General features: G+C 59.6%; 1 protein-coding gene across 1 annotated transcript; it reads right to left on the bottom strand.

Annotated features, from left to right (window-relative positions):
• Positions 1–1,993: 1,993 nt before the first annotated feature.
• On the bottom strand, positions 1,994–18,941 carry CD81 (CD81 molecule). Its single transcript, XM_053560744.1, has 8 exons — positions 18,665–18,941; positions 7,879–7,993; positions 4,662–4,759; positions 4,026–4,100; positions 3,676–3,780; positions 3,289–3,390; positions 2,688–2,774; positions 1,994–2,592 (listed from the first exon to the last, which is right to left on the bottom strand). The coding sequence occupies exons 1-8, from the start codon at positions 18,728–18,730 to the stop codon at positions 2,530–2,532; spliced, it is 711 nt and encodes a 236-aa protein (XP_053416719.1). The 5' UTR covers positions 18,731–18,941; the 3' UTR covers positions 1,994–2,529.
• Positions 18,942–21,594: the final 2,653 nt, after the last annotated feature.

The following is a 21,594-nucleotide window of genomic DNA, read 5'->3' as shown; positions in this document are numbered from 1 at the left end:
GCTGCGGCTCCCAGAATGCTCCGGGGCCAACGGCCCGCGGCACGGGCTTCCTGCGGCTCCAGCGCCGCCTGCCGGAGCCCGCGAAGACTGCGGCTGCCACAGGCAGGAAGTGCGTCATTGCGCATAGAGGAAGTGAAGCCGTTCCGGGGCACTTCCGGTCCTGGACGGAAGCAGCTGCTGACGCTTCCCCTGTGTCCCGTTAGTTCCCGGAAGCGGGATGGCTGGAAGCTCTTTAGTGGGCGGCCCCAGTCCATCGGAGTCGGCAGTTCCGCTCCGCACTAGCCCGGTACCCTGTAGTCTCTCTGAGGCCAGTCCGAGGCGAGGACGCGGGCCGCATGAGACGGCCTCCTTGTTCGCCCGCCGGGCCGACGCTTCTCCCGAGGAACTTACTTGGCTCGGCCGCTCTTTTTTTTTTACGTGGAGTGTTGCCCTCGGAAACACTGCCCTGGCCAATTGGTCTCTCGGGGCCCTCAGCTCGGGGACATTGTTCTGGGTTTCAGGCGGTACTGGTGACGTTCCTCCGAGGTCACTGCCGGGGAGCCAGGGCCAGGGCCAGGCTCTGCCCTGACACTTTCCAGGTCGCAAGTTCACCCAGGACCCTGACCCTAGACGGCATGGGGAGTGCCAGGAAGGATGGAGAGGCCACCGGTAGGGCTGGGTGGGCGGCTGTTGCGAGGTCTGGTCTTGGCCTACAGAGGTAGGCAGCCAAATTGGGGAGCTGGCAGCCTGGCCTTGCATGTCCAGTGCATGTGACAGGCCAACTTACCATCCTGAAAGGAGACAAGGTCCTAGGTTCTCTCTTGGCCACCAGGGCCCAAGTGGGCAACACCTTTTCCCTCTGCAGTGGGGTGCTTGATGCACCTGAGTTCCCTTGGCAGCTAGACCAACCTCCTACCCTCACTCTGAAGGGCCAGAGAGAAAACTCTCCACTCCTCAGAGCCTGCTGTCCTGTTTTCCACTGGGAAACCAGGATTCAAGGTTGTGGCCCAGCCTAAAGATATGAAGAAGGGAAGAAAGAAGGCCCATGCTCAGCTGTGCACTGTTGGGATACCATATTCCTAAGGCTGTTCCTCTCTCCCCATGGACCCCATGAATGGAAAGGTCTAATGGTCCCTATGTGGTTACTCTATAACATCACATTGTGACTTTCAAGCCATGTGCAAGACTAACAACAGCCTTGGCCAAGGTGTCCCTATAAGCTTAAAGCACAGATGGAAGTAGAGAAGAGGGGACTCCTTGAACCACCCTGTTCTGCAACCATGGAAGGGGATTAGATGCACCAGGGGAGGACCTACAGAGCCTTGATAGTCCCCCAGTGTATAGCTGGAGTTAGTTTCAAACTACCTGCAGGATGCTGCTGGGAGTCTTTGCCTTGAATCCAGGGGTCACAGAATGTGCCAGTACCCACCTATTAGGGGAAGCAGTTGAATCAGAGCAAGTCACAACCCAAGGGGCAGCAGACAGAAGGCTCCAGAGCCCAGTGGCTTTTAAGTGCTCAGGGAAGTGGAAGTGCAGGAGGCTGCTTAGCCTCTTAGCCTCCGTCTGCTTCTGTGGGCTGGTCAGCTCCCCAGGTGACTAAGATCTGCCCTTCCGACCTCTCTGAGGTGCAGCTGAGGCCCTGAGCCACCTAGCTGTTCACTGACATGTTTATGGGCACCTGGACGGGCACGGAGGGGACCCTCAAGTGCTCAGGAGTGGCAGTGTCCATCATCACTGTGATGTGCACCAGGAAGAAGGGGATTCTTACAACTTCCCCCGTGCCCTACTGCAGACCCATCCTGTCCTGTATCTTCGGGCTGCCTGGCCCTCCTGCTCTACAGGCAGTTCAAGTGGGAGTTGAGGTAGAAGCTGCTATATGCAACACAGGGCCCCTAAAAAGGCATGAACCACGTGGGGTGCTCTCCAGGAGGTCCCAGCCATACCCACACCAGTTGTAATCTCCAACTGCTCCTAGGTCTCAGATACTATCACAGGATTGGGCTGGACAATCCTATTAGCATGCCTGATTTTTTCCTTCTTTATTAAATGACTGTTCAAGATGTTGTAATTACAGTTGAAGGTCACATGTTAGAAAGGATAGGTGTGTTGAAGGCATAAGAGTGCTCAGAGACCCGGCTCTTGAACTGGGGCAGGAGAGAACAAGGAATACAAAGGCATGAGCTGTGCAGCCCGTAGGACGGATGGGCAGGGTGGGTGGACACAGCCCTGAGCTCAGCCAAGCTGAGCTTCTGGGCAAGTGGCCCTGGGAGAGGCCTGGCTGAGCAGGCAGAGCTCCCCAAAGGGTCCTAGAAGCAGGACTCCTGCCCTGCAGTCCCCAGGGCCCCGGCTGTCTCCACTTACACACACGCCACCTACATGTGACGTCAGCCCCAAAAGTTCAGAACAAAAACATAACCTCAAAAGTAAAAAGGCTAAGTGTAGCAGAGTAATACCGGAAATGTATGTACACAGGTGGTGATGGCCCCTCAGAAGTGTCTGGGTCTCTCAGGGGGCACTTCAGGGGTCCCTGCGACTACAGTTACAGGGGCCTTAGTACACGGAGCTGTTCCGGATGCCACAGCACAGCACCATGCTCAGGATCATCTCGAAGATCTGTGGGAAGGTGGTGAGTGGGGCACAGTCAGCACCCAGGCCCTGGGATCAGCAGCCCACAGAGCAGAGGCCCTGCCTGCCCTGCCCCTGCTCACCATGATCACAGCAACTACGATGGCTGCAATGCCGATGAGGTACAGCTTCCCGGAGAAGAGCTCGTCGATCTTCTGGTGACAGTCCTCCTGCAAGGGGGGGCTGAGCCTCAGCTCCTAGTCCCCTCGTCACGCAGCAATCCAAGGCCGTTGCACGAAGGGTGCAGAGGGGGCTCACAGCCAAACCCCCTGCCCACCTCAGGAGAGGTAATTGCAGCAGCCCAGCCTCTGCCTGGATTTTGTCCTCCCATTTGAAAACTACACAACACACCTGGGACACACTGCCTGTGCCCATTTCCATTGTGAGGTCACGATTATTGGTGTTGCTAGTGTCCTAAAAGTGTGACTGGTGTGAATTGCCTAGAAGATGTTCACTGAAGTCTTTGGGGGTGCTTTTCATGGGGTACTGTGACCTCCAGGGTGCTAACCCAGGTGGTCAGGAAGCTCCAAGCCTGCTAGTGTGCAAATCAAGCTGTGTGATGTGGGTGCACTTTCATCCCCAGCCTGTGTGGCACAAGGTGCCTGTCCTTGCCAGGGCAAGCAGAGACCACTGTGTGGCCAGCCCACCACCCAGGGCCCCACCCTCGGGGGGCCTTATGCGTACCTTAAACAAGTTGCTGATAACGTTGCTGCCCGAGGGACACAAGTTGTTTTTCAGCACTGAGGTGGTCAGCGTTGACAGCGTGCTAGAGCCACAGCAGTTAAGCTGCAGAGACCAAGGGTGCCACAGTCAGCTCTGGGCATGTGCAGGGAGACAGTGGCAGAGCTCCAGGGAACCCAAAGGGAGACAGCCAGGGACACGTATCATACCCCACTGCAGACACATATGGGGTCCCTGCACCTTTAGTCAGCCCAGCCCACCAGGCTCCTACACAGGGACCAGTGGAGCCCAGAGGTCCCCAGGGCACTGCCTGTTCCAGGTCTGGGCTGAAGCAGGACTCCTGGGGTGCCCTGGGCCCTGTGTGCCCTGCCCATCCCTGCCTGGCCGTACCGTCTCATGGAAGGTCTTCACCACGGCCTTGGCATTGTTGGCATCATCGTCCACCACGGCTTGCTGCAGGGCCTGGTCATAGAACTGCTTCACATCCTTGGCTATCTGTGGGGAGCACAGTCACATGCATGCTAGGGACCATCCCCCAGGAATGACATGCCCTCTCTGCCACCCCTGGGACAAATCCCAATGTCTCTCCTGATGTAGTCCCCCCACACCTTCCTACCAGGTGGGCCCAGGAAGGGCCCAGAGAACACCCCACAGATCATGGGCGAGATGAGACTGTTACCCACAACAGAGCAGAGGGGCTACTCCCTCCACTCCAGGCTTAGCAGTGGGCCCAGGCTCACCTGGTCCTTGTTGACAAAGCCCCAGATGCCGGCGGCCACTTCACAGGCAAATAGGATCACTAGGCAGGTGAAGAACTGGGGCAGAGGAGAGCAGGGTTAGGCTGCAGGCAGTCCTGGCAGGATAGGCAGCGTGGGGTTGGCCTTACCCACCTCTCTCTTATACCCCACAGGGAGGAGGTCCTGGGGTGTGCCTCAGTTCTTCCCACTGGGGACACTGGCACAGGCTCCCCCTTGCTGGACCAGCCAGGCCTAAGCTCCTGTCAGCAGTGGCATCTGCAGGACACTGGGGCTGGCACAGGCCTGGGACGCTTCCTGCTACATTGGTGGCTTTTTCAAAAAAGAGAAAAGGCCACTTTGGAAGTAGACACAATAGAGATCAACCACAGTGGGATTTAATTTACAGTCTAAATGGTAAAACCAGAGTGCTGAAACTCCAGGGAAGAGGCAGAGGCCACCGCATGAGTGCTGGTCCCAGGCCAGCTGGGTAGGGGAGGCACCGGAGCTCTGCGTCCCAGGCAGCCTTCCCTGGAGCTCCTGGTTCTGCCCCCCATGCCAGCTCTGCTGCCTGCCCAGTTCCTTGGCCCTGCACGCAAGCCCCCCAACCCCTGGCCAGCCACAGGCCAGGCCTGGTCTTACCGTCCCCAGCAGACACTGGGACTCCTGGATAGCCCCGTAGCAGCCCAGGAAGCCGACAAACATCATCACGGCGCCCACAGCGATGAGGATGTAGATGCCTGTGGGGGAGAGACAGAGCCTGCTGAGCCACTGCCCAGGACTCCTGAGGGTCCGAGGAAGACAGGGGATGCTGGACACTGTGCAGCAAGGAGCTCCGCAGCCCAGCCTGGCCATATGCACACCACCTTCTGCTTCAGTTTCCTCTTCCGTGACCCGGGAAGGACACCAAGGTGAGGACCGACCAGCATTGTGCAAGCACTCGAGAACACCACAGTCAGTGCTTCACGCAGACCATGACCGCGGTGTGGCCCACCCCATGTGATCTGCACCCACTCCCAGAGCCTCTGCGAAAGGGGTGCTAAGAGCCCCTTCATCTTAGTCGGGGAAGTGATGCGTCAGTGGGGTCCAGACGTGGGCCTGGGGGTGGCCCTGGCTCCTGGATGGATGCCAACTCCCAGCACCAGCACATGGAGGGAGCTGGGGTCTCGCCTGCCTCCTGCCCTGTCCCACCACATGACAGTTCCTTCTTTGCTAATGTCTGAGAGGAAGAGCATCTGAGCTAGCTTCCCCTGTGTAGCTGGGAGTCAAATGGGGTTCTGATGCTCTAGTCTCCAAGGGCTGAAGCCTGATGGGCAGGGCGCGGGCAGGGTACAGCCAGGGCGGCAAGGAGCATGCAGGGGTAGGCCTGCCCTCTGACTGCCCCACACCCTCAGGACCAGGCAGCAATATCTCTCGGGAGGCGGAAAGGGCCAGCCTAGGGCGGGGCTGCATGTGGGCCCAGCTCAGTGCAGTGGCCACTCAGACCCGGCTTGTGCCCCTGGAGAATGCGGGCAGTGTCTCTCCAGGACCCTGCACACCCCTCATCCCTTGGCAGGCCCAGGTCCTTCCCTGGGCTGCCACGGTAACATCGAAAGCAGCCTAAGCTGTCTCTGCACAGCCAGGCTGTTGTCCCCTGCCTGGTCAGCCCACTGCCAGCTCAGAACACTCCCAGATCTGGGACTCGGCATCTTGCCAGGGACACCTTGCAGCTGGCTCCCACCCAGAGGCACAGCGCCCTGGGCTGAGGCTTCTTCCCCTGCAGTCCTGCCACCCACATCCCCCAGGCCCCATTCCTTGTGTCCCCAGGTCACATACAGCAGGGCAGGGGGTGCCTGGCAGCAGCACCTCCCGGGTCCTAGCCCAGGCCCAGCCTACAGTGTTACAGGGGTGGGGGTCTGCGGGAGCCCAGCAGGCTACCCCCTTCCCAGCACTGAACAAAGAGCCTTTGTCAAGGACACATCTGCTCCCTGCCAGCCTGCACTGGGGAACGTAAGAGGACTGGAAAGGCCAATTATGGGGTGGTGAGTTGGGCAGGGACTCGGCCAGAGGGTTTTGGAGTGCCCCCCACACTGGTGACACGGGCAGAGCCCACAACAGGGTAGCAGCCCTGTGTTGAGTGACCAACCTCCTAGGTGGTCCCCACTCCCTGTGGGCAGTTCCCCTGGCGCCGGGAGCCCTAACTTTGGATAGGCAGGAGGACAGCCCCAGGGCTAGAGGGCTGTTGAGGCCCATGGGGGAAGTCACACTGGTCACACACTTGTCCCAGCCCCATCCTCGCCCTGGCATGCAGGGCCCAGCCTGGAAAGCCCCTGTCCCAGGCACCACTGCTCTGCGGAAGCCTGGCACAGCCCTGTGGCCTGTCCTTGAGAGCAGGCCAAGGAGCAGAAAAGAAACCTGGAGCACTGTCCCAAACTGTACCCTGCCACTGCCCTAGCTGGTCCCCACACCCAGACAGACCCTGACCTGTGACCTGCAGGCCACAGAGAAAACCCCTTCCCAAAGCTTAGCCACTGGTGGAGCCACATACCCACAGCATGCTCCATCCTGGAGAGAGGACTCTCAGGAACTTAGGGGCAGTGCTCCCTGCAAAAGGATGGGAGCATGCCATGGAACCTGCCTCACACATCCAGCAGCCCCAGGGAACAAGGACCTCTGGACCCTCAAGTCCCTAATTATCTGGGGAGGAAGGGAACAAGAGGCCACAGATGGGCTTCTCAGGGGAAGGAACACCCCTCAAGGGTTCAGAAGATTTTGGCTAGGCCGTCTGACACCCACATTCTCCGACATGTGGGCAAAGCTTCTGAGGACACCGGACCCCATGTGCAGTGGGCAGTGATCTCCATGTACACCTTGGGGTGGCCAGACTTCCCCTTTTTCCTCCTGACACTCAGACCCCTGAGGGGACCATGGCCCCAAGAGACGGCTGGGGAACTCCAGGGTCCCAGGATCAACTCCAGGGTCCCAGGATCAACTGCAAGGGCCTGGGACCCACTGCAAGCCACAGGCTCCTGAGAAAGGCGTGGGTGGTCGTGTGACTGGAGCTCTGATAGCCCTGGGGTGTCTGGGAGGAGGCTGAGACAGCCTCCTGGGGCCCCGACTCTGCAGCCAAGCCAAGCAGGACTCACACCAGGCCTGGGGGTAGCTGCCACTAAACTTGGAGCCCTGAACCCAGGATTCCTGTTCTTCTGCTCACCCCTCTGCCTGGTGAGAGAGGCCCATCCTTTAAAGGACAGGAACATCTCAACAAAGACTCCCAGAGAGCCACCAGGGCCAATGCCAAGCCCCTGCCAGGGGCATCAGGAGGAAGGGTGCTGCTATGCACAGGACAGCCTAGCGCCCTCCTCCTGCGCCACCCCTGCTCCGGGGTGGGGCAGAGAGCCCAGGCCCCCACACATGGCCTAATAAGGCAGCAAGGTGCGGCTGCCTGCCCTGGGGCTGAGTCACCGGCCCTGGGGCCTCTGTCTTGTTTCTCCTGCGCTCCAGGCTGCAGCTGCCTCAGCTGCCTCAGCTGCTCTAACGCAGCCCAGGCACCCAGCCATGCCCCTCCCCAGGGAGCCTCCCCCCAATCCCCTCACATTAAAATAAGCTCTCATGCCCCTGGCAGCTGCCACCCTCTTGCCCTGGCTCAGCCCAGGGATGATCAGTTGGGTTCCCCATCTCCCATTCACCCCTCCCACACAAAGAGCCCTTTTTGGCTGGCTGCCTCCCTGCCCAGCAGGCATCATGGCTTGCTTTTCTCATCAGCCATTTCCCTGTTCCATCCACTGGCTAGGCCCTGCCTCCTTTTGGAAGCCCTCCCTGACTGCCTGTCTAAGGCCACCCTGGGCTCATGATAAGCCCCATCCCAAGTGGCACTCACCAACATAGAAGGTATTGGGGGCAGGCCGGTCTCCTAGCTCCAGGTAGAGGAGGTTGGTGGTCTGTGGGTCGTGCCGGAGCCACAGGGCCACGCCCAGGATCACGCCTCCAGCAAGCTGGGAAAAGCCCAGAAACCAAGTTACATGCAGCCCAGAGCACTGTGACAATTAGTGTGACCCACACATGCAACATGTCCTGAATGGTGTTCCTACTTGGCTGAACTGCCTGGGTCCACATAAGGGCCGGGCGTGGGCTCAGCTGCCCCAGGGAGCCCTGGGGACTAGGGGCCACGTGGTGCATCCACTTGGAGCCGCGGCCCTCCCACTAGCATCTCCGAAGCATGACACAAAGGCAGCACTGCCAGCTAAGAGGCAAGTCGCCAGTCAAACCCATGGTTCAGAACTAGGACTGGACACTTCTTTAGCAGAAGTGTGCCCCAGATACTTGGTGGGATATTCTTAAACACCAAATGACAAACAGAACTTCCTGCATTTTTATTTGCTAGCTTTGACTGGAGTGCACACCTGGGCCTGAGCACCCCAGGAAACTCGGGGCCCTCCCCCAAGGGCCTGATACTACCCCAATAGTCCTGGGCTTGTCTGGGGACATCAAGAAGCCTCCACTGCCGGGACAGGGGGTAAAGATGTGATGAGACTGGGCCTTGTGGGTGGTGGCATCCAAGAAGCTGTAAGGCCAAGGCCTGTAGCAATTTGTGGGACAAATCCCTGCTGCTGTCACTGCCGGGAAGAGACTCTTGCAAAGGAGACAGGCCGTAGGAAGAGGACGCAGTGGCCAGCTCTGCTCTGCTCAGCAGTGCAGTGCAGGGGCTAAACTGGGAGCCTGGCAGCAGGGCACGGGGCTCCCTGTTCTGTGTGGGCACAGCCAGCCTTGCCAGGAGGGCTCTGCCCCTGAGGCTGGGCCCAGTGCAGGCCAGCCCAGGCTTTGGATCAGGCTAGGCTGGGCCCCAGGATGCCCCATGCACCCATCCTTGGCGCTCACCCTCTGCTGCCCCTGGTCCTAGTACACACAGGGCACCTCTCAGACATGTGGACCCTGTAAGTGACCAGTGACCCCGAGTCCTGCCCGGCCCCCCACAAGCAGCCCTGGCCACTGCCGGGAGGTATTCCTCCCTGATCAGACAGGGTGGGTCCCCTTCAGACTCCTTCTGCAGCCTGGGGACACTACATTCCAAGGACAAGGACATTCAGTCAGTTCCAGGATCCCTAATCCGGCCCTCACTGCTGGACCGTCTAGAGGACATTAAGAGAATTACCTAGAACCAAATCCTGGCAGATTGGCTGTGCTCAGGCCCTGGGCAGTGGCCACTGGGGAAGGGTGTGCTGCGAGCAGCCCTCTACCCACACCCACAGGCCTTGGTGGGCTCTGCCTGCCTCTTCTGAGGGCCAGGCCGAGGGGGTTCCAGAACCTAATCAGCCAGGGGAGGAGGCAGCAACCTTGTGAGTTCAGGGCAGTGAGGGGCAAACCTTGCCCTCCGAGCAGGAGCAGGAACACCTTGTCTGCAGCCAGCCGTGCCCACAGCAGCTGAGGCCTCACCACATGAGCACTAGCTGTCCCTGGACACTGACTCACAACAGACAAAGAGCTACTGGTCAGGTGCAGAAGGGAAACTGAGACTACCCTGAGAACACCACCCAGGCAGGTCCGGCCCCTGCTGCAGTGGCCCTGATGGGGCCAGGCCCTAGGTGGGACTGGGGAGGAGTGTGTTCAGGCAGGTGTGCAGTACAGGCCCCAGCACTATGGCCCGGCCCCAAGGAAAGCCCCTAGAGGCCTGGGGACTCCCTAGGAAGTGCAGATGGGTGGAGCAGGTGACCTTCTGAACAGGGCCTGGCCTAAAATGAGACCTGTGGGTGTCAGCAGCAGCTGGGCTGTCACCCTCAAAGGAACTACTGGTGGCTCCCCAGCAAAAACGCCAGATCACTGTCTCCAGGCACCCTGACTACAGCAGCTGTGGTTTCTCAGCCCCTGTCCTTGTGAGCTGTAGCCATGGCCTCTCCTAGGGAGTTTCAACTCAGTTTTCTGATTCTTGATGGGGGGAGGAGCCCCAGATCTTCCCTGCAGGGCATGGAGTGTGCCTCATGCCTCTAGCTGAGCCAGAAATGTTCTAGCAGCTGGGACCCCAAATGCACCTTACATGACAAGGCCTTGGGGATCGCAAAGCAGCAGACAGCTTGGGGTTCCCTCTGTGCCTATCATTGCCATGGGGGCAGGGAGGTGGAGCTGGCAGGTGGCCCCAGAGAGCCAGGCCATCCCCCTGGCTGGCAAGGCTAAGGGTTGCTGTGGTAACTCTGGCTTCCTCAGTGCCTTGAAAACATCGTTTTGTTTTGAAGTTGTGGTCCACAGGTGGTTCTGTGACATTTCAGGAGAGGCAAGTGGATGGGAGAGCTCCCACCCCCATCCCTCCCTCTGTGTCACCGAGACCTGGTTACAAACCCTGATTCAGCAGTAGAAGCCATGGGGCTGCTGCCAGGCCACCTGTCCTGTGCCTCGGCGTCCCCGTCTGCAGAGCAGAGCTGAACTCAAAGCTGCTCCTAGGATGCAGACTCCCCCCTCGCGCCCTCCCTGGCCAGGCAGGGACCGCCAACTTCCTGTGCAACCACCTCAGGCAATCCCATCTAACAGCACACCTAACCAAGATGTCTGTCAGAGTAATGCTTGACCCAGTTCTGCAGTATGGGGTTTTAGGCCAACTTGCCACCTCAACTTGCCACCTCAACACCCCCCTTGTTTTGGAAGGGGGGCTCTCTGTGCCACACCAGGGCTGGGTGGAGAGGCTGCCTCCAGACAGGAGCCCCAAGGCCCCCAGGCCCTCCCAGCAGAGGGGGACCAGGATGCTACCCTGGCCTGGAGGGCAGAAGTGCCCAAGCCCATGTGACCGTCCAGGCCAGAGGCTGTGGGGACAGCTAGAGATGGGGTGATACGGAGGAGGCAGGGAGGAGCCCATACCTAATACCTGCACATCTGCCACTCCAGTCCCTGCATAGAGTGCATGAGCTGGAGCCAGGTGACAACACGGGCTGATCGTCACCCAGTGTCCAGCTGAAAGAACCAGCCCAATGGCAGGGGAGGCGAAGGCAGGGCTTGGGTGGGAAGGGTGGCAGAGGACGTGAGGGAGACCTGCTCTTTAGGAGACACTACTGTCAGGGCACAGACAAGGCTGGGACTGGGGTGTGCAAATGTCCAGTATAGGCCTTGGACCCAAAACATGTAAGAAACTTCCAAAAGAAAAACTTTCTCAGCAGTAAGGAAACCAACAATCCAAATTTTAAAAGACAGGTAAACATCAGGAACAGACACTTCACCAAAGATGACACAGACGGCAAACACACTCCACATGTCAGTCACCAGGGAAGTGCCAAGTAAAACCTCGCTGAGGCCCTGACATACCCACCACTTGATGGGCTAACGGAACCCACCAAGTGCTGACGAGAAGGTGGAGTCCTGGCTTGCCCACCCACAGCTGCAGGGGGGCTGGAGCTTTGGAAGAGTTTAGCACTATCCTAGGAGGTGCAGCCCAGACCTCCCACATGACCCGACCCAGCCATTCTGCTCCAGGGTGTTTACCAACAGGAATGCACATGGGTCCCTGCAAGACTTGCACATGGATACTCCCAGCAACTTTTCTTGTAATGGGCTCAAACCAGAAGCAGCCCATATACTCCAGCAGGCGACTGCATGAGCCCTGGGGTGGATCCTCCAGTGGAACCAGCTCAGCTGCCCTTAGGAAGACTACACGTGGCCACACAGCTAACCCTCCGAATAGCTATGCTGGGGGCTCAGCGACCACAGAAGGGCACCTCCGACTTCATTCACGTGAGAGTATAAGAAATGCAAGTCACGTGTGGGGCAGGGAGGAGAGACAGGAAAGGGGGCCTACAGAGGGCCCTGGGGACACTTCGGGTTGGAGACATGTCCACTCTCCTGATGGTGGTGACAGTTCCTCTGGAACTGAGTTGTACTTGAAATATGTGCATTCACTCTGTGACAATCACACCTTCAATAAAGCCCTCTGGAAAATACCCAAAACCCCTGGTGACTGAACTCCTAAGGGGTCAACATTTCCTCTGGGCCCAGAGGACACAGGCTACCATCTTGGTGCCAACTTCTTCCTAAGCGGGAGCTGGAAGCTCAGGGCTCACCAGGCTTCCTATAGCCAGCAAGTGATTGGACATGTGAGTCGGGTCCATGGAGCTCAGGCTAGAGGAAAGCAAAGTAAGGAACTGGAGTAAACAGTGGATGTGCATGTTAGCGACAGGAGAGCCCAGCACTAGTGGCAAACATGGGTGATGGTGTCGGCTGAAGGCCAGAGCACAGATGTGAAGTGTAGGCCGAGCCTTGCTGCTGGGTCCCCTGTGACCTGGGTGGCAGGCCCACTTTAGCCTCTCTGCCTCCACTGTTCTTGTTTTGCAAAGAACATGAAGTTCATCCCACAGACTACCCAGCATGCTGCTGTGGCACAGGGCACTGGGCGGTGCTGGCAAATATCGTCAGGTTTTTTAAGTGACGACGTCCAGAATGCTGCCATCATCCCTGTCCAGACACCTCCCTGCTGCACCCCTGCCCTGGCCCCGTCTCCTGGGACACCCCTACGTAGCACGAGCCCAGGCAGCGTGTGAATTCCCGGGGGCTCCACACAGGGCACAGAGGCAGAAAGGAGCCCTCTAGCTCCATCAAGGGCTCTGTTTCTGCTTCCTCCTTCCTCCTCCCTGAGAACTAATAAATAACAGAGGCAACTGCAGGAAGGGGCTGCCAAGCACGCTGGGTTCCTGCCCAGCCTGTCTGCTGTTTCCAAGAAGTGGCTAAAAGAGAGTAAAAGGGAGCAGGCACCACCCGAGTAGGCTGGAGACAGCCCCTCTGGTGCCAGCTACCCACTGGACCCTGGATAGCCAAGAGCCGTTGGGCCAGCACACATGCCCCTACCTGCTCAGGAAGGGATAGGGGTCTGCTCATCCTGTCCACACCTCACCCCCACCTTGCTGGGCCAAGTGGTCACCCCAAGTCCTGCCCACAGGTCTTGGGGGGACCAGGACAGAGCACATAGGCTCGCCCCTTTTAAGTGGCAGCTGAGTGTTCCCAAGTCTCTACCCAGACTCTCCCTCCATGCTCTGGAGAGAGGGTCTGCCAGGCGGAGGGCCTGCTGCAAGCTCAGGGGGCTGTAGGCTGTGCCTCCTCACTGCCACCAGGGCAGTGTAAAGACGTGCTAGGAAATGGTACCAGCGAGTGCCCAGCTGGCTCGGCCAGTGAAGGTCAGAGGTGGAAGGAAGGAAGGAAATCTCCTTGGGGATACTGGGCTAGGCCAGAGGGAAGAGCGTGTGCCAGGAAGGGACACTAGACATAAGGCGGGGAGTGTTAGGTACTGATGTGGAGAGGAAGGGGCTGAGCACTCACTCCCGCCTTCCTTGAGGGCACAGGGCTCATCCCAGCCTTCCTGGGACATAGGGGCTGCCCTGTGACTCTGTCCTGGCCACTGGGAGCAGGGCCCAAAGCAGCTGGAGTCAGGAAGGCTGTGTGGAGGGAAGAACAGGAATCCTCACCTTGGGCAGGAAAAGGAAGCCCACTCGTGCACCCAGGCCCTCAGGAAGCCGCCTGTCCCGGCATCTAAAAATAAGTGTCAGACAGGGATGCTGGTCCTTCTGGGCCCTTCTGGCTAGGGGGATGTGAGAACTACTTTCCTTAGGGCCAAGAGCTGAGCGCAGGCTTGAAGGACACTGCACTGCCTCTCAGGCTGGGGATGGGCACAGGCCGGACCATGTGCCTGCCCCTAACCCCATGTCCACCCCACCTCTAGGAAGTCCCTCTGCCCCCTGGGCCCTGTGAGGGGGTCATGGACTCAGATTGCCCTAGTGGCCTGCCAGAAAGGGCACGGCATGGGGCTGTGGGGTACAGCCAGCACCCCAGAGCTGCGTGCTTCAAAGGAAGAGGTCTGGGTGGGCTGACACCCCAGGGGAGGTGACTAGAGGTGGGTGTGCTCAGGTAGGAGACATGTGAGCAGACAGAAGAATACCAGGGTGCTCAAGGTATCTCTGCCCAGCATGGCCTGGCCAAGGGCTGGTACCTCCTCCCACATGGGCATGGCCCCCTGCCCTGGGTACCCCCTGATGGTAGCCTTCACTGGAGACTCCAGGGCAAGGACACTAGGACACTGTAGCTATGGTTGTGGCTCTGGTTTCCAGCCTCATGCCCACTACCTCCTCCTATTGGCACTTGGGAACTTGTTTCCTTATCACTCTGAGGAGCCTGAGAACAGCCTAGCAGTGCTGGGGGTCAGTGGGATCGGCTCCCAGCCCAGGGTCTGCCAGGCACAGAGGAGTGCCACCTCCAGGGAGCTGTTATCATCCCCTCAGACAGAAGGCAGGAGTGTCCTGTGTAGCCTGAGGTCAGGCCCAGCCCTCCGGGTGTGGAGGAGCAGGAAGCTGGATGAGCTGCCCACAGGCTCTAGGCAGGGCCGTCTAGAATCTGTGCTTCCCAAGCAGCTGCCCTTCAGAAGCCCCTGGGGCCTCACCCTCGAGCCCCCAGCTCAGGCCCCTCCAACCACCAGGACTGGAGCTCTGGGGCCCTCACTCATGCTGCACCCCCACCACACCCCCGGAACAGGCCCCCCAGATCACTATCAGCTGCGGTGCAGAACCAACCCCCATGCCCAACCGCAAGTTAACGGCCCAAGTAAAGCTGGTTCAGGGGCATCCTCAGGCACACCCAGAGAAGTTAACAACCCACCCATCACCCGCCTCTCCATGTGGCAGAGTGGCCTGAGTCTTCCTGTCTTCCACTTTCCTCTCAATGGTCACCTGTTAGCTCAATAATTAGGGACAAACTGTCCAAATTTAGTAAAAGGGTTACATCTCCAGAGAAGGCAGCCAGGCAGTTGGTGCAGGGAGATGTGGACCCCAGCCTGCTCTCAGCCCCTGCTGGGGTACTCCACCACTGACTGATGCACTTACCAGGTCTGAGCCACCCAGGCCTCAAACCCCTGGACCCTCAGCCCTTGTCAGCCCTGGCACCATGGGGGGTTGCTGTGAGCCCAACCTCTAGCCTGGGATTGAGATTCAACCACCAGCTGCCAGTCAGTTCCTTGGGCAAGGGGTACCCCATGTGGGGGGTCCACCTAGAGGACTCCCAAATGGTCTCCCCTCATTCAGCACCTGCTCTGCAGCCCACTTGTGAGAGGCTTACATTGGGCCCAGAAATACAAGGTGTGGGTGGGGTGCATAGGAGAGGCACTGTAAGTCTAGAGACTTCTGGAAGCTGCCCAGCAGGCCAGGCCCTAGCCCATCCTACTGGACAGGTGGGAGGGACTCAGAGGTGGAGGCACTGAGGACCCTTTCTGGGTTAGCCTCACAATCTGTACAGAAAAGGGGGCACAGGAACAGTTGGGCACCTCCGGGACCGGAAGGTCAACTGGCAATCCCTTGTGCCCAGTTGGGGTCACAGGGCATCAGGGCCTTTCCCAAGCCCCACCCCTACCCAGGGTTCTTCCAAAACCCAGGCCAGTGCAGGGTGACAACTTGCTCCCTCCCTCTGGCACCTGGACTCTAAGCCTTGTTGATCTCATGACCAGAGGGTCCCCTGACATGTGGGATGAGGGGCTGGTGTGTTCTTGTCTGGGATTGGAGATTGTTATGAGGATGGGGGAGAACTCCATTTCTGGAGGTGGAACTAACCTGGGAGTTGGGTCTGGGGTGGGGGCCAGCCCATCAAACCCAGGGAAAGAACCAGATGCTCCTGGGCACCAGCTCTGGTACCAGAGTGGGTGATGTGAGGGACCACGGCAGAGCCAGCCAGAGGGCAGCCAGGGTCCCAGGCCCCCAGCCCTTTGTTTGAGAGTTTGCACCCCTCCCTTCTCAGACACCCTCACTGGGGTCAATCTGTTACAGGGACAAACCACAGACTTCCTCTGTCTGGTCCTAGCAGTTGTTTCCCCATGGCTGAGCAGACAGAAAGCCTGGGAGGAGGGAAAGTCCATGCACTCCCAACTCCATGAAACCAGGTACAGGAAGTCCTCGCCCCCACCCAGGGCCTGCCTGGGTTGCACCCCTGTCCCGGAAGGATGGTGACAGACTTACTAAGTGACAGACAGTCATCTGGTGTCTGGAAGCAAGAATTAAATGCCAGTTAGCAAGGTTTCTAATAAGCCTCCTTCCCAGCCCACTGTGGCTGCCCTGCCACTGGAAGGCAGCCACCAGTTACATTAGGTTGGAGGAGAAGCCAGTCCCGGGTTGGGGGGACACTTGTCTTCTCTCTGCCCAGCCAGCAAGGAGAAGGTGTTGTCATACTCATTTCACAGATGCATCCTGGTTCTCCTGCCCTGCTCCCAGCAGCTGAATGCACTCTGTCTAGGTTCCCAGAGGGAGAGCCAGCGAGTGAGCCTGTGCACACTGGTGCTTGTGGAAGAGCAGGCCAGTCTGCCTCTCATCTCTCCACCTACTCCCCCAGGGGAAGCCTTTTAAAAGTGCTCCATCCAGACGCCCAGTGCCCTCTTCCTCTACCAGCCTCCTCCTGCCCCAGTCCCAGGTCCTCCAGCCTGCAGCCCACTCCCAAGGCACTTCCTGCTCTGGTGGCCCAGCTCTCCTTGGCTCATTTCCTTCTGGACACCGTGCCCAACATCCATTCCCTGAGCCCTCCCTGCCAAGCCCCTCAATCAGCACTTAGGTGCATTAGCTGATCTGAGACAACCCCAAGAGACCGAGGCACTGGGGATCTCACTGTGGAAGGGAAGAAGTTGAGGCCCAGGATCAGAGTAGTGGGGTGGGGACTCTCACAGGCACAACCCTGTGAGACTGTGTTCATACGACCGAGCCCTGTGATGCCAGAGATAGGGGGGTCTGCCAGGGTGGTGCCTGCCAGTACCACCTTACTGGGCTTTATGTCCCTGGCTGGGCAGGTCCTGTGTGGGTGGTGGGTCCACAGGACTATGGCCGGAATCAGTTCTCAATGCTCTACACTGGGTGGGCCCCTGGGAGGGGAGGGCCGGGCCTTGGTAAAGGGCGCCTGAGGATGTGTTAGGCCTCCACCCCTCTGCTCCACCGGGGCTGTTGCTCCTGCTGCTAAGGGAAAAACACCGGACTGGGCGGGCCAGGCTCCCCAGGGAGCTTCCCAGGAGCCCTCCCAGCTGGGCAGGTGGGAGGGACTCACCCAATGCTCATGCACAGTCCAGGGGAAAGAAAATCACTTCTGGAGGAATCCCCTTCCCTGGTCTACCCCCTCAGCTCCCTGCCCCATGCCCAACAGCTCCTCACAGGGGACGAGGCAGAGCCAGCAAAGGGAATCCTGGGTGTCCTGGGCCAAGCAGGCAAGCACCAGTCAACCCTGGCCTCTTCAGCCAAGGTGGCAGGGCCATGCCTGGGCAAGGCAAGCCCACCCTTGCCAGCTCCCTGCACCCACTCCCAGGGCACAGCAAAGGCCACGGAGGCTTGGGAAGATGTGGTGTGATCTAACTCCACTCTCAGCTGGGAGTCCAGTCCTGTCTGGGTCCTTCCCCCTCCAAATGATCTGTACTGGTGGCTTCAGCAGTCCAGATGGAAAACAGATGTCCCCAGTGCTATACACTGGCTCCAGGGGCCATTTCAGAAGTTTGCCCTCTCTGCCCCAACTGGAGAAATACACAGTCCAGTGGGGCTGGCAACCTGGGGGGCCTGGGAGGGACTCACAGTCACTGTAAGGGGCCCAGCCAAGGGGAGGCAGGACACAGCCAGGGACGGATGCCTCACAGTCCTTCCTGGCCAGCAAGGAATCTCTACCCCCTCCCCAATTCCAACACTGACAGGAAATAGAAACAAAAGGCAAAAGCCCCATCAATCACGTTCCAGCAGGGAAGACTGAGGTCAGTGGAGAGAAACTCTCAGCAGAGGACCCTCCTGCACCCAGACAGGCACCCAGAGAAGACCCACACGTGGGCACAGCTTTCCAAAGTGGAGGCCTGGCATCTACTCCCGGGACGCAGGCCCCGGGTGCTCAGAGTGCCACCAGAACGGCCTGGGCCCTCCCCTCAAACCCCCCAAAATGCCCCCTGGAGGCGAGGCCAGGGCTGGAATCAGTTTGGGAGTGGAAAGGGAGATCAAGGAACGGGGCCACCATGGTGCAAGCATTGATGCACTTGGTGCAGCCTTCCACTCCCATGTCCCAGCACGCGGGACATCCCAGGCACCGTGAACTCCCTGTCGTGCGCCCCGCCCCCCCAAGTCTGACCTCCCCCACGGCTGTTCCCAATGTGGCAACAACAGATTGGAGAGTGCGGATTGGACTGGAGGAAGAGGGCGGACAAACCCAGGGCTCGGGCTGAGAGTGCGCGTCCCCCTATCTAGGGGCGGTGGCCCAGATGAGCTCATGGGGGCGGGGCGCCAGAAGTCCCGCCCTCGAGCCCCCCTGCGTCCCAGCGAAGCTGGATGGCCCCGAAACGGCAGCCGGGGGCTGCGAAGGCTTCTCGCCGACCGAAGGGCTGCCGAGCGCCTGGCTCCCGGCCGCGACCCACCACACGCATCACCACCACGAAGTGGGAACACACCGGCGGCCCCCCGACGCCCGGTCTGGGCCGTAGGGCTGGGCCCCGACCCTCAAGGGCCTGGAAACTCTGCTCGCAGCCCCCGATCCCGCCGTCCGGGAGCACGGCGGCCCCAGGCGACGCCCCCAACCCACGCCTGGAGCCCACAGGTGGCGCCGCAACTTCTCGGCCCGCGCTGCGCCCCCAACGCGGGGCCTAGCGTGGCCGCCGGACCTGCCTGCGGAGGGGAGCGTCCTCGTCCCCGCCCAGCCCAACCGGGCCCACCGCTCACCCAAAAGACGAAATTGAAGACGAAGAGCAGGTACTTGATGCACTTGGTGCAGCCTTCTACTCCCATGGCGGCGGGTGAAGGGCGGCCTGCGGGGCGCGGGCCGGTCCGGGACGGCGGGCGGGCCGGGAGCGGGGCCTGGCGGGCGGCCGGGGGGCTGGTGGGCTGGGGGGCCGAGAGGCCGGGGCGGGGCGAGCTGGGTGCGGGGTGCGCGGGGCGCGGACACGGGACTCGGACGGCCTGGTCGGGTGTGCGGTAGGATCTTCGCCGCTGCTGCGCGCTCGCTGTCTGTCCGGGCGCGCGCCCCGCTCGGCACAGCTTATAGGCCGCTGCGCCCCGCCCCCAGCAGGCCCCGCCCCACCCTGCGTCCCGCCCCGCCCCGCCTCCGGCCGCCTGGGCGCCCAGCCCCAGGCGTAGAGGAGCCGCAACCTCCCAGCCGCCGCGCGCGCGCGCACTTCGAGGGATTTGGGACCTTCGGGCGGTCGGGGCCTGGGTCACACTGCTGAGCGTGGAAAACGTTCCCACAGTGCTGTCGCTCTGAGCCCCGGAAGGGGTGGCGGCAGGGCGACGCCTGAGGACAATGTAGTGTCTGCCAGGGAGCTTAGCCATTCCTGCCGCCTCAGGCACCTTGGACAATCTGGTAGGGCTCCCCGGAGCAGGTGATGCGCCTGCTGGTGGCTTTGCAAAGACAGCGCGCTTTGCTGACAGTGTTCCCTGGGGCGGGAATCTGGGTAGGCACGAGGCCCAGAAGTCAGCGGAGGTATCCGCATAACAGTCCTAGAACGCGACTATGGACAGCCAGTCCCTTGTCCCATGGGAAGGGTAGCCTAACTTGCTGACCCCAAACACTGCAAGCTCATCATGGTTGTGCGTACCGCAGGGATGCCAGACCCAGCCCTCTGGCTCTCCTAGAACTCCCTGCTTTGGACTAATGAGGAAGTAGAGCCTGATCCACAGAGTGAGCGGTGCTTCCCGGGCCCCAGATGGAGGAGTGAGCATTGTTGCCCCAGGTGATACCCTGAGGAAGGTTTTTCCACTTCCTCCCCAAGAAAACTCGTGGGCTGTGGAGCTGCTTCATGGTCAGGGGCTTACCTGGAGACTATGTGGGACCAGGTCCCAAGAGCTCTCCTGGGTCATCTCAGCAAAACATGGTCCTGCCACTGCCCAGCAGACCTTCTGCAGAGCAGGGAATGCTCCATGTCTGGGTAACTTAACTGCTAGGCACTGGAAGAATGGCCACAAGGAACCGAATTTTTAATCGTATTTCACTGTAGCTTAAATTTAGGTGGCCCTGAGTGGCCAGTAGCTACTGTGCTGGATAGAGCAGTTCTGTGGTGACCATCTGTAGCTACTACTTTTGTAGTTTTCTCAATGATGAATTTTCAAGTTTGTTTTATCATAACCCTTGCACTAGAGCTGCACACACAAGTTTATACCCAGTTTTATGTTTTGTGCATGTTGCATGCTATTGTAAGGAAAGAAACTGGTGTGTTCACTTGGGGGTGTCCAAGGATTCTTCTTTTTTTTTTTTTTTTAAAGGGGCAGAAGATAGACCAACTTATTAAAGTAGGAAAACAATAAATAAATGAAAGGGGGTAGGAAAGGCCTTGGTGTGAGGAAATGGTCCGGTGGTGTCCCGGGCACCTGCTCTCCCATCATTTCTAGCTGTCCCCAAGATGCCTCTCCACAAAGGTGTGGGCAGTATCCTCAGCAGGGGAGGTAGAGGGAGACACTGACACCACCCTCTGGGAGTGGGAGGAGGGACAGATCCATGTACACAGCGTCCTTGGTCCACCAGCTTCCAAAAGCAGGTCCTGTGGGCTGGCGGCCAGCTTGTTCCCTCCTCCCCTTTAGTCAAGCGTCAGATATTTAGCAGGTGCATGCCTGCTGTGTGGCAGGCACTGTTCCAGGCACTGGCTGTGGGGAACCAGGCAACCAGGCCCCTCCTCGTGAGGACCTGGTCTGTGGTGGGGGCAACAGGTGTCACACCAGCCATATCAGTGCTAGGGATGAAGGGAATTCCTAAGATGCTTGAGAGGGGGAATGGGAACACCCTGCAATGTGGGGGCTCTGAAGAGCCAGGAAGGAGCCAGCACCCACTAGACAGGGATGGGAGGAGCATTCCAGGCAGAGGGGTGAGGCTGGGGGCAACCAGAGCTGGGGAACAGGGCTGGATGCTGAGGCCAGGGTAGGTGGTGGGGCGTGGTATTAGGGCTACGTTCTGTCCTGCCTGTAGCAGGATGGGCCTTCCCAGTCCTGCCTCTGGACTGACTGGGCTGCCTCAGCCCCCACGTGGAATTCATGACAGGCACGACAAGGCTAGGCTTTGTGGGGAGAAGGGTGGCCACCAGGCAGCACTGGCACCTATGAGCTCTACCTCTTAAGTGTTCTTCCTGGTGGCCCACCAGCTTGACTTCATGAGGACCTCGGGGGACTCATGACCAACAATGACATGACTGTGTCACTGCCATTCTGGGGGCACCCAGAGGACATGCTTGGACCCTGTGGAGCTTCTGTCCTGGTTCCAGGATGCCATGGACAAATACCCAAGTGAGCTATGTTAGAGGATGAGGGAAGGGGGACGAGGGTGCTTGCCTGGCAGTCATGCCCAAGGGTAGGAGGCCCCTCCCTGGGCACCTCTTGCTGAGAAGGCCCTGAGGGCCAACTGCCCTGGGGACGTGGGGCTGCTGGGTTTGTCTAGGACTCCCCCACTCCATGTGACTCTGGGATGGTGCCTCAGTGTCCCCGTCTGCAGCAGAGTTGCTCCCCAGTGGTGTTGGGCAGGGAAAGGCAGTGACATGCCCATAACACTGGGTGCCAGGGCCTGGCCTGGCTCCTTTTTGCTGGGTTTGACCAAGAGGCTTCTCTGCCTGGCACAGGTCTGGAGGCTGAGACTCACTGCCCCCAAGGAGCACACATTCTTTGGGGGTGCC

Source organism: Nycticebus coucang, chromosome 14 (assembly GCF_027406575.1).
Source record: "Nycticebus coucang isolate mNycCou1 chromosome 14, mNycCou1.pri, whole genome shotgun sequence".
NCBI classification, from domain to species: Eukaryota; Metazoa; Chordata; class Mammalia; order Primates; family Lorisidae; genus Nycticebus; species Nycticebus coucang.
Note: the sequence above shows the minus strand (reverse complement) of the source record. Positions and strands in the feature narration are given on the sequence as shown.